Source organism: Lissotriton vulgaris, chromosome 2_1, assembly GCF_964263255.1.
Source record: "Lissotriton vulgaris chromosome 2_1, aLisVul1.2, whole genome shotgun sequence".
Taxonomy (NCBI): Eukaryota; Metazoa; Chordata; class Amphibia; order Caudata; family Salamandridae; genus Lissotriton; species Lissotriton vulgaris.
The window spans coordinates 790,807,457-790,819,576 of NC_141687.1; the positions used below are offsets into that span (position 1 = coordinate 790,807,457).

At 44.7% G+C, this 12,120-nt stretch overlaps 1 protein-coding gene across 1 annotated transcript in view; it reads right to left on the reverse strand.

The window, feature by feature from the left end:
- Window positions 1-11,187, reverse strand: part of OLA1 (Obg like ATPase 1) — a 713,352-nt gene extending 702,165 nt beyond the window's left edge. Inside the window, exons 1-2 of the mRNA XM_086956152.1 lie at window positions 11,018-11,187; window positions 9,670-9,770 (exon numbers count right to left, since the gene is read on the reverse strand). Of these exons, the coding sequence (XP_086812278.1) occupies window positions 9,670-9,770 (101 nt within the window). The 5' untranslated portion in view covers window positions 11,018-11,187. The remainder of the gene's footprint in view (window positions 1-9,669; window positions 9,771-11,017) is intronic.
- Between the last annotated feature and the right edge of the window lie 933 nt (window positions 11,188-12,120).

Genomic DNA, 12,120 nt, shown 5'->3' on the forward strand with positions numbered 1-12,120 from the left:
GTCTGTGAGAGAGTGTGAGTCTGTGAGAGTGTGAGTCTGTGAGAGTGTGAGTCTGTGAGAGAGTGTGAGTCTGTGAGAGAGTGTGAGTCTGTGAGAGAGTGTGAGTCTGTGAGAGAGTGTGAGTCTGTGAGAGAGTGTGAGTCTTTGAGAGAGTGTGAGTCTTTGAGAGAGTGTGAGTCTGTGAGAGAGTGTGAGTCTGTGAGAGAGTGTGAGTCTGTGAGAGAGTGTGAGTCTGTGAGAGTGTGAGTCTGAGAGAGTGTGAGTCTGAGAGAGTGTGAGTCTGAGAGAGTGTGAGTCTGTGAGAGAGTGTGAGTCTGTGAGAGAGTGTGAGTCTGTGAGAGAGTGTGAGTCTGTGAGAGAGTGTGAGTCTGTGAGAGAGTGTGAGAATGTGAGAGAGTGTGAGTGTATGTGAGAGAGAGAGTCTGAGAGAGTGTGAGAGTCTGTGAAAATCTGTGAGAGAATATGTGAGAATCTGCGAGGGTTTCTGTGAGAGAGTCTGTGAGAGAGTGTCTGTGATAGTGAGAGGGTGTCTGAGAGAGTGAGGGAGAGTGAGAGAGTGTCTGAGAGAGTGTCAGAGAGTGTCTGTGAGGGAGTGTCTGTGAGAGAGTGTCTGTGAGAGAGTGTCTGTGAGAGAGTGTCTGTGAGAGAGTGTCTGTGAGAGAGTGTCTGTGAGAGAGTGTCTGTGAGAGAGTGTCTGTGAGAGAGCGTCTGTGAGAGAGCGTCTGTGAGAGAGCGTCTGTGAGAGAGCGTCTGTGAGAGAGCGTCTGTGAGAGCGTCTGTGAGAGAGCGTCTGTGGGAGAGGGTCTGTGGGAGAGGGTCTGTGGGAGAGGGTCTGTGGGAGAGGGTCTGTGGGAGAGGGTCTGTGGGAGAGGGTCTGTGGGAGAGGGTCTGTGGGAGAGGGTCTGTGAGAAAGTGTCTGTGAGAAAGTGTCTGTGAGAAAGTGTCTGTGAGAAAGTGTCTGTGAGAAAGTGTCTGTGAGAAAGTGTCTGTGAGAAAGTGTGAGAGAGTGTCTGTGAGAGAGTGTCTGTGAGAGAGTGCCTGTGAAAGAGTGCCTGTGAAAGAGTGCCTGTGAAAGAGTGCCTGTGTGAGTGTCTGCGAGCGAGAGTCTGTGAGTGAGTGTCTGTGAGAGTCTGAGAGAAAGTGTCTCTGAGAGAGTGCCTGTGAGAGTGTGAGAGAGAGTCTGTCAGAGAGAGTCTGTGAGGGAGAGTCTGTGGGAGAGTGCCTGTGAGAGAGTACCTGTGAGAGAGTACCTGTGAGAGAGTGCCTGTGAGAGAGTGCCTGTGAGAGAGTGCCTGTGAGAGAGTGCCTGTGAGAGAGTGCCTGTGAGAGAGTGCCTGTGAGAGAGTGCCTGTGAGCGAGTCTGAGAGAAAGTGTCTGAGAGAGAGTGTCTGAGAGAGAGTGTCTGAGAGAGAGTGTCTGAGAGAGAGTGTCTGAGAGAGAGTGTCTGAGAGAGAGTGTCAGAGAGAGAGTGTCAGAGAGAGTGTCTGAGAGAGAGTGTCTGAGAGAGAGTGTCTGAGAGAGAGTGTCTGAGAGAGAGTGTCTGAGAGAGAGTGTCTGAGAGAGAGTGTCTGTGAGAGAGTGTCTGTGAGAGAGTGTCAGAGAGAGTGTGAGAGAGAGTGTCAGAGAGAGTGTCAGAGAGAGTGTGTGAGAGTGCCTGTGTGAGAGTGCCTGTGTGAGAGTGCCTGTGTGAGAGTGCCTGTGTGAGAGTGCCTGTGTGAGATTGTCTGTGAGATTGAGTCTGTGAGAGAGTGAGTCTGTGAGAGAGTGAGTCTGTGAGAGAGTGAGTCTGTGAGAGAGTGAGTCTGTGAGAGAGTGAGTCTGTGAGAGAGTGAGTCTGTGTGAGAGTGAGTCTGTGTGAGAGTGAGTCTGTGTGAGAGTGAGTCTGTGAGAGTGAGTCTGTGAGAGGAGAGAGAGAGTGAGAGAGAGGCTCTTTAGTGGCGAGTAGGGTCAGAATTTCATCAACAGTAATAGTTGGAAAGCCTGAGTGCAATATGACAATGCCCAAAAGCAGGTAGCACTTAAGATTGCTATTGAGAACTCAATTAGCAAAAACCACCAAGTTATCACTCCCAAGTTATCACTCAAAAACAACCACTGAAGTTGCATAAATAATTAAAGATTGTATGTCTTTCGATAATATGCGCTAAGTGACATCATAAACCATGAAACATCCATCAATTCATGACATCACAACAGAAAAACGTATATTATAATTGAGTAGATAGGGCGGTGATGTGCACCTGCGGGAGCTTCATTGGGAATCATACACGGCTAAGCTCAGTCAGCCGGGAAGAGCTGGAAGGGAGGCAGATGGCGGCTGTGAGCGTGCACGCAAGCGCTAGGATACCAAAAGCCTGCTGTGGCAGCACTTTGAAAATCTCGATACAAAATGTCTCGGTGCAGCGCATGCGCTGGCTCAGCGAAACCTAAAAAGTGCTGGCACTCAGTACTGGCTCATTTAAACCATTGCCAGTGACTACAATGAATTCAAGCAGTCCACAGATCGCTTTTGCTTTGAGTTTCTCATACACACACATAAATGCATTTTTTTGCACCCAAGTGTCACATAGGTGCACAGAAATGTGTGCGGATAGGGCCCACTGTGGCAGCTCTAAAGCAAATAGTGAAGATGGTGAGCTAAGTAGGAACTATGCAGGGCCTGCCATTCCATAAGCAGCTTAATGTGTGGCACTAGTGACACAACCAGAGTAACACAAAAGGGCAAAATGGACATGGTGAGGGTCGGAAAGTCACATTTCTATTTTGCCTAAAGCACTCACAATCCTCAGATTATTCACGCAGATGTTTTAAAATCACAGCTCATAGCAGCCGAGTAACAACTATTTAAAAGAAATTCTGGTCTCTCAAGACCCACGGCCGGATGTTCGCATGTAGTACAGACAGCATCAAGTGCAAGCTAGTGAAAGAGCAGAGCACTGACTTCCAATAAATTATGCTCTGTAAGTTGTCCTGCAACATTAGAATGTAGAGCTAAACCGAAAAACTCAACACTGCTTCCAACATATCGTTAAACATATGAGTAACCATTGTCCACGGACATTTTCAGAAATACCAAATCAAAAGGCAATAAACCATGATCATGTCACTGTGCAGATAGTTTAAAACCACCTATTTAGGAGGGTTAACGTCAAATCATCTGTAAAAATAAATTCCAAACTTTCTTTCGGATCTCAGTCGCACACAAACTAGTCCTTGAAAAATCATGTAAACTGTGCTGCCTCTCTGCTCGGGAGCCAATTCATAAACTGCAGCTGTGCACGTGCAATCAATCCCTATTGTTGTGCTAAAAAGAGACTAGGAACTTCAAAGTTATCCGGCCTGGCCCCCCTACAGCAGGTCCGCCGTTCCTCTTCTGTCAACTTGATGAGCTGCCAAATTCCTGCCCTCAAATTTTCATTCTCGCAGAACGTGCACGGGACCTTGTGCTTAGCGTCACGGCCGCCTCAGTGGCAACGGAAATATACATCTGTGCACCGAGTGCCCAGGGGCACGTTGTACTTACCCCGACTGCTTGGAAATCTTCTCAAACCTGAAAGCCTCCATGTAGACGGTCAGCCAGCAGCTTTCACTCACTCCGGCTCCTAGGAGATGAGAGCAACGCTAAACATCCCGGGAGCTCTCTGCAAAGGACAGACATGGGGCAGCAAGAGGGGTTCGCCCCAGAAAATCTGGGGGCAAGGTTTGAGGATAGGAACTATCCATCGACCCGACCTGCAAGTCTACAGAGGAAAGGGAATCTATTCATTTCACGAACCCACAATCGAAATCTGATGATTACTCATTCACCCTCTCTCTGCACCACATGCTGTCCCATTTCAATGAACGCATCTTTGGGGAGTGCTTAGAGCCAACTTTGCCAGACTGGGGTGGATGCCAGGGAGGGGGGCGCTGAAGGAGGGTGGCCGAGGCTGTGCGCAGGCTGGGAAGCAGGCAGGCAGCAACACTTATCGCGAGCCAGTGGGATGGAACTGCTCAGTAAATGACTGCTGCATCTACAGGATGCCCATGCGCCTTCTGTCAGCACCAAACAGCAACCCTCGTGCCTCAAGAACTACGCTGTCACTCCCTCCAGCATAGCAGCCCTTCCAAATGTAGTCTCTCCCTCTGGTTTCCCAGTCGTTGAGCGGGGTGATAGTCAGCCACACGTCTTCTGCTGATCTTGGGAGGGGTGTGAGCAGAGCAGATGAGATAGAGAAAGAGTGTGTGTACATCGAGTCCAATGAACGGGAAGAACGGATAATATTGAGGGCAATCCTAAACTAGATAGCCGCTGGAACCCGGTTCATTTCACTGCACCTTAAAAAACAAGCGCCATGACGTAGGCTTTTCTTTTTCTGCCGTCCCACTTGGACGGCCTGGCCTGCTTTCCCTCTTAAGTAAAAGGTTTGTTATCTTTATGGGGCCATGTGTTTGGCCCCATAAAGATAAGAAACCTTTTGCAGCAGAAGGAAGTCAGACGATCCCGTCCAAGTGGGCCGTCTGACAAAGAGAAAAGTATAAGTCATCAAAACCTCTTTCCCAATGGCTGGCAACCGTTTAGCATAAACGGTGACACCGGCCAATGGGAAAGAGGGGCGGGGCTTAAAGGCCGATACTCAAAGCCCCTCTAAATCATAAAATCTTGCCAGCAAGACTGCGCATGCGCAGCCTACGCAGGCGAGACCTAAAAAATATATGAATTGTATCCAGTGAAGACCAATGCCAGTCATTGTGTCAATTATCAAACTCATTCTTCCACTAAAGTGCTCTGTGATTACGTTATTGCCAAATGAAAACCTGATTTGCTGATGCTTAGTCACTATTTTGAATATGTAGGTATTCGTACAAGGCAGTCCTGATCTTGATTTCAAATTGTTTATAATTTTATAAATGTTTTCAGACTTGTGGTTTGACAAGGGATGATTCATATTATGTCTTACTAAATGTTCTTGTCTTGTTCTCGTACAGAGCTACCAGTACTCTAGTTAGTTGTCCTCTTGTAGCCCTTCCCAGGTGGATTTAAGCCTCCTTCTTCTCTTTGATGTCTTGAGGCGTGAGCATGTGGTTTTGGGCCGTGGGGCTCTGGTTCTCTTATTAAGCCAGCCAAGAAGGCTGTTATATTGATTATACCTCGCTCTCATGTCTGCTTGGGTTTACACATACATAGAGCTGGCATACTGGCACTCCTCTTGGTACATATTACTCATTTCTAAGTGATAATCATATCAGCAGGAGTGCATATCAGACTCTTAGTTGAGGTTTTTAGTTCTCCTTCTTTCCCTCGTGTATTGATTCTGATTATGTACTGTCTTTAGTTGGACTTTATAGATAGGGGATTGCCAAGGCATGACAATGCCCTAACATTAACTGTTTTATTATGTATCATTATAGATATATTTGGATAGTAATTGTATTTTAATGTATCTCTTTTGTTTCCCTTTTTATTGAACTTTTATGGTCTATTTATTTAGATCAAATAAGGTTTATTCTGATACTAAATGAGTAGTTAATACACAAGGTTGGATGTCATCCACAAAAACCGAAACAACCCAGAGAAAAGGAAGGTGGGGCTGAAAAGGTGCCATACAAAAAGACATAACATACAAATAAATTGAGCTCATGGTCTTCAATGCAAACTTTAGCCAAACATGTTTACTGTTGCACCGCTTGTATTTTTATTACCTCTTGAACAAATTCTTTGAATTGTGATGAACCTAGTAAACTGTGGGCTAGAGCATCATTTTAGAGTATTAGTCAACACCAAAGTCACACTAACAGACTAGCACAGATTGTGGAAGCCTTGTACTCAACAATTAGTAGAAGGTCCCACTCTCTCTCTCTCTCTCACACACACACACACACACACACACACACACACATGCACACACACACACTGAAACTAGTGTTGATACACAATAAATAAGTAGCAACACAAATTCAGATGAGGTCTGGGCATTTATTGATCACGCATTGTCACACTAACATAGCACACAGCTCTTCTCTACAGAATAAGGCAAAGTATGGTTTCATTTAGGTCTGACAGTTTACTAAAATGAATGTGATGTTGTTCATTACACCTACATATCTATACAAAGAAAACCAACAGAAACGAAAAATTATGAAAACTTCCACCGCGTCATAACGAGGCATTCGAAGTAGATACAAAAAAATGTAAAGGTTAAAACAGAAAACAAATTGCCAGTTGTGTGTGCAGAGCAAGAGCAATAAACCAATCACATCAATGAAACAACCAACCAATCAAGAGTAAGGAGTAATAGTCAATGTGTTTGGCAGAGTGAACCAAAAATCCTGAAAAGAAATGTGTGCACAACCCAAAAAAACTGCAAGGACTTTCTAGTATCCTTCAAGTCTAACAGGGCAAACATCCTTAGCAGACATAGCATGTACTCCTTTCCTACTGAACGCACCTCTAAAAAGTCAAATTATGTACTAAATCGTCTCCTCTCATCTTGAAGAATGTAGAAATTAACAGGATTAGAAGACGGCAAACTAGATCAAAGTACCCTCTCTACAATGCCTTGCACAGCATCATGCAATTAATTTCTCCCAGGTCTTAAACGCACAACTACAAAATACATTAATATATACCTTCTCAAAATAGAATGTCAAAGTTTTGGAAGAAGTCAATTTCCTTTCAGCTGCCGCAAAAATCATGACTAGCCACCTATAGAATTTTATAAAAACTCTCACATCCGAGCAAAACCCAAGAGAAGGAAATATCAAACAACTGAGCATACTATTAGGCTCTAACCAGGCTCTAGACTCAAGAGAAGGACTGAAAATACAAAAGCAAACAAAAAACTCTAATCTGAATGGAGTTCACCAGGCTACTTTAGAATTGCCTCACCTCCCTGAAGTCTATTAAATGGCAGATATCAACATTTTACATATATCAAAGTGGATGAAACTCCCATGTAGCACCTTTATCAATTAATTAATTGGGCTCAGAAATGTCCATTCAAGAAAAAAGAGAGTTTATAGCACAGTACATCTGAAGATTGGAAGCCACTTCATTCATAGCACTACACGCAGCATCATTCTGGGATTTTTCAGGTTTACGGTACACTCATGCTAGAAGGAAACACTGGAGGCTGGAATAAACTCACATGGGGATAAACATGTGGCACAACATTCTCCACAGCAAAAACAAGGATTTGATGGACGGAGCGCTAAAAACATTTCAGACACTCACCCCCAGTCACATATCTGGGTTGAATCCTTCATTGTTCTTTCGCTCACTTTGCCACCCCAGTTCAGGGACAGCTATAAACATATCAGTCTTGACCCTGTGCCTCATGGAACAGTCCAGCCCGAACTGCCAAGCCATGTCTCCCTTGGACCGGAAACCTGCATCCTGGGACCGGTTTCAGGCTAACAGCCCTCATCAGCCAGGCTAGCTTGATTCCAGTGGCAAAGTGAGCATGGGACCCATGTCTGAGCATACCCTGCCAACTTAGGGCGAACAAAGCAAACACTAGGAGATGATGGACGGGGCGCTTAAACTTTCCAGACACTCACCCCCATCACAGATCTGGGTTCATCCATCATCGTTCTTTAGCTCACTTCGCCACCCCAGTTACGACACAGCTATATGCAAATCAGACTTGACCCTGTGCCTAATGGGAACAGTCCAGGTCGAACTGCCAAGCCATGTCTTTCCTGGACCGGAAACAAGCATCCTGGGACCAGTTTCGGGCTAACAGCCCTCATCAGCCTGGCTAGCTTGATTCCAGTGGCAAAGAGAGCAAGGGACCCACGTCTGGGCATACCCTGCCAACTTAGGGCGAACAAAGCATACACAAGTAGATAATGGACGGAGCACTGCAACTTTTCAGACACTCACCCCCAGTCACAGATCTGGGGTGAAACCATCATCATTTTTTTGCTCACTTCGGCAACCCAGTTCAGACACAGCTATATGCAAATCAGTCTTGACCCTGTGCCTCATGGGAACAGTCCAGCCCGAACTACCAAGCCCACTCCACACCCACTGTAAATCAACTAAATGTTAGCTTTCAAGCCCTTCCTGTTTCAGAAACAGTTAGTTTAGAAAAAATAATCCAGAAATTATTCATTATGACAACTAGCTTTATTATTTGTACAAAGTATATGTGCCAGAAGCCAATATATCTAACACACAAATATGTCAGTGAGATTTGATTTATCATTTTGGATACTCCCAGTTGTTTAAAGTAACTTCAAATTTCTGGTAGTATGGGACAAACAAACAATGGTTGAACTTCACCAATTTGGAAACGTTGATAGAGAACGAATTTCACTACCTCCTACTGTACTTTAATGGCAGCTAAATACTTATTAAAGAGGAGTGGGATCTCAAACTGGAGGGATCCCTATTTGAAAAATCTGCGGGACCCTCAAGAGGTATTTTTTATCAGTGGAATATTCGATGCCACTGACGTACTAGTAGCTGCATCATCAGGTCTTTTCCTACACCAAGAGCTAATCTCTGAACAAAGAGTTTGTTTGGGATCCGCATTTGAACAGACGTGCTGCACCACAAGAGTACAGCTCCTCTGCCTTACCCCCAAGTATCTATGGGCCCACACGATCAAGATAAGAGAGAACAGTGTATTCTCCATAACCCGAAAAAAAGGGATCCGGACTACACCAAAGCCAGGGGACATTGTTCTGAATGGCTTGGAAACAAGGAGACCTTACCGGTCCTGAAGAAAGTCACTGACTGGTTTGGGGAGTATGTAGGCTGAAACATGTAGACCTGTTTTTATGGCGTGATGCGAGGGGCACATTACACATCCCTACAGACATCCACCTTCATTTTTATCTTACACTTATCCAGGCTCCTAATAAATGAACTATTCCTAGATAAGAGGTAATTTTAGATGTTTATTCTGATGCGGATTCCAAACTATCTCTTTGTTCTTCATTCTCCTGGTGGAGAAGAGGAGACGGAATGATGAAGCTATCACTAGTACGTCAGTGGCACCGAATAAACCACAGACCTAAAATAGCTGTTGAGGGTCCCACAGGTTTTTCCAAAAGGGATTCCCCCAGTAACATATCATCCCGTTCCACTTAGGTTTGTTTGGTATATACGTTTGGAAGCTGAGTGGGGTTCTTATACCTCTTGCTTCTATTTCCCCACTTGAGATATTTACAGCTAAATACTTATGGCAGACGTTAAAGCATCAGTGTGCATTTTTACATTAGCTAGGAAATGGAAAGAAGACATTTTGCAATATAGTGGAATACTCTGCTCTCTCTCAAGATTGCATGGGGATTCTGCTCCACCAATTTATAACAAAAGAAAAAGTCCTACAAATACGTGTGCCTAAATCACATACCAGAAGTCCCAAAGGTAGGAACATAAACAAAACCAAACTCCAGGGGTACAGGCAATCCAGGCAATCTAACAGAATGCTTTCGCTTTAAGTAAATCACACCGTGCACCAAAGCTTTATTTTTTGCATGCATTTCGGAAATACGTTTCATTTAATTTGTAAAACAAAAACAGAACTGTAGATAGCCGTGCATATTAATGAATAAGAAAGTGTGTAGCAAAGTTAAGCTGGACGAAATGCATAATCAAAAACTTGGAAGTCCACAATCACTGGATCTGCACGAAAAACAATTGGTATTTACTATCAGAATATTCTGTAGACCACTTACCCAACATTTGGCAATCCGACAATACCAATCTTTAACGAGGTCCCAAATCTCCCAATGATTGGATGTTGTTTAGGTACGTCTGCTCCTTTTTTGGGCGGCATCTGAAAGTGGGAAGCAAATCTTTACCTACTCAGCATTTCTGTTTCAGCCCCTGTTGCACCAATGACAACACCAGAGTCACCTCAGCACTGCCAGTTCTTTTTCGCACAGTACTTTTTTAGGAGCCATCGGAACATTTTCCAAGAAACAGTGCAACTTCAAAATCGAATGATTTTTTACACAAACATTGGAGTCTACCAATTTACAACGGAAATGACATTTGCGCACAACGACTGACTGCCGCCTGCATGAAAATGCAAGCTCTCTGAAGGCTGTTGCTAAAAATAAGTTGACAACCAGAGATGGGATGAAATGCTACTGGTGGCTGGCTGCTATTTTTTCTGCATGTGACGCATGGCACGCCGTTCATCTAACTGCCTTAGAATTCTTCTCATGTGAAAACAAGCCATGGCAAATAGTTAAAATGAAAACATATGCTGGCAATGGATTCAAGGGCCATTGCCATATTTGTCAACAAGGCTAACTACAGTCGTATTTCACACGCCAGCCTGGCAGTGGCTGCCTTTGCGTACATCTGAGATGTATCAACAAAAGGAGTGCATGAGTTTTGTTTTTAGCAGTTTTATAGAGCGCGAACTCGACCCGAAGGTATTGGAGCGCTTTACATGAGCACCAGTTACGTTGTCTAAGGACACACATTCATTTTTGATAGGCACAGGGAGATTAAGTGATTTGCCCAAAATCACAGGATGTAGAGCCGACGCTCGAACCTGTGTCCCCAACTGCCAGTTCCAAGGTTGGCAGCTCTCGCTTTTAAGGCACATCCTCTCCTAACTCTTGAGTTAACACTAACAGCCATGATACAGAAAAATGGGTGTGCCTTGATGTAGAGTTCAGTGTACGGGTCAGTACAGTCATGCTGGTAATGAGGACCTGTGTGTGTGTTTACGGGCAGGATAATCAGAGGAGGGTATAACAGTTGGCAGGCATTTGTATGCGACGCCAGGAAAGTCGAAATTGCTCGTGTTCATGGTCAAACTAGAGACTGTGAGTACTGGTGAACATGAAATTACTACCTACGCTGTCAGACGGGATAGGGAGAGTTGAAGACTTAATTGGGGGATGGTTGCAATTACGTATCTGCTAAAAACGGTGATATTCTGAACTGCGTTTCAGCTGACGGTAAGAAATGACAGAGCAGCATGTGTGCAGGAGGGAGCATGGCCATTGGTATACTAAATACTAGAGCCAACATATGAGTCGACGCGGCGAGAGGGACGCTCTTCACCTTGTATTATACTGGGCGCTTCTGTCGTTGGTTGTAGCGTACGAGTGGTTATTGAACAGGCGCTGCCCGAGCTGCTTTTCTCTGGATCACACTGGCACACGCTGCCAGTGCCGGTGCACAGAGGGGAAAGGAAAGAACAGGCATCGCGCATGCGCACAGCGCCCAACTACATTGGATGAAGACAACCAGGAGGTGAAAGGTCAGAGAACGTTACGCTGCGTGCTGACGCTCTGTTTAGCACCGAGAGCCGCCCCGTGTTTAGTTTGTAAGCAGCTGCAAACATAGAAAGAGGGCATATTGAGGGGCTTGTGAGGAGCGGTGACGCGGCGTCTGTGCGCATTCATATGAGTTTGAAAAGTGGGGGACCCTGTAATTCCTGTAGAGGCATTTGTTAGGTTTGAGAAAATAAGTAAAAGAAGGTCGGTAATCCCCAAACGCGGGTGAATGGAAAGGTATGCCTTACATGCCTGGCTAGTATTTTCATGCAAAGGCAGGCAAAACATTTTGTGAACATTCAGTATTCTATGTCAGTCTACGAAGGCTCTGATTATGCTTCTCTTTGCTTTACTGCAAAACACAGCAGCCAATAAACAACTTGGAAACTCAGCATACCCGGAAGGACAACCCCCTGTACAGTATGTGCCAATCACTATCAATCCACTATAATATATAGTCCAGAGTGATCACATCACTTCCTCTTTCTTTCCATTAAACTTTAACACAGTCCACAAACTTGACCGTTGAACACTGGTCCACCGATTTCTTCATCGGCGTGGATCCCAACTTGAACCCGGAATACCCTTCTCCGAACAAGAGTTGATGTCTTATGTCCACCTGTCCTGTCCTTCTGTTGGAGAATTCTAGGGTAAAATAAATGCAAATTCTTTGCAAAGGAGGTAGATTATCTTGGGCATTCATTATCAGCAATTGGAATTAAACCCAAGCATTCCCTCACTCAGGCTATTTCCAAAGTTCGTATCCACAAGGATAAGGATACTTTAAAATCTTTCTTAAGTGTAACAGAATACGATTCTAGATTATTCAAAGTTACTCAAAATTAGTGCAACCGTTACGTACACTTTTGAAAAAAAGATGTTACATTT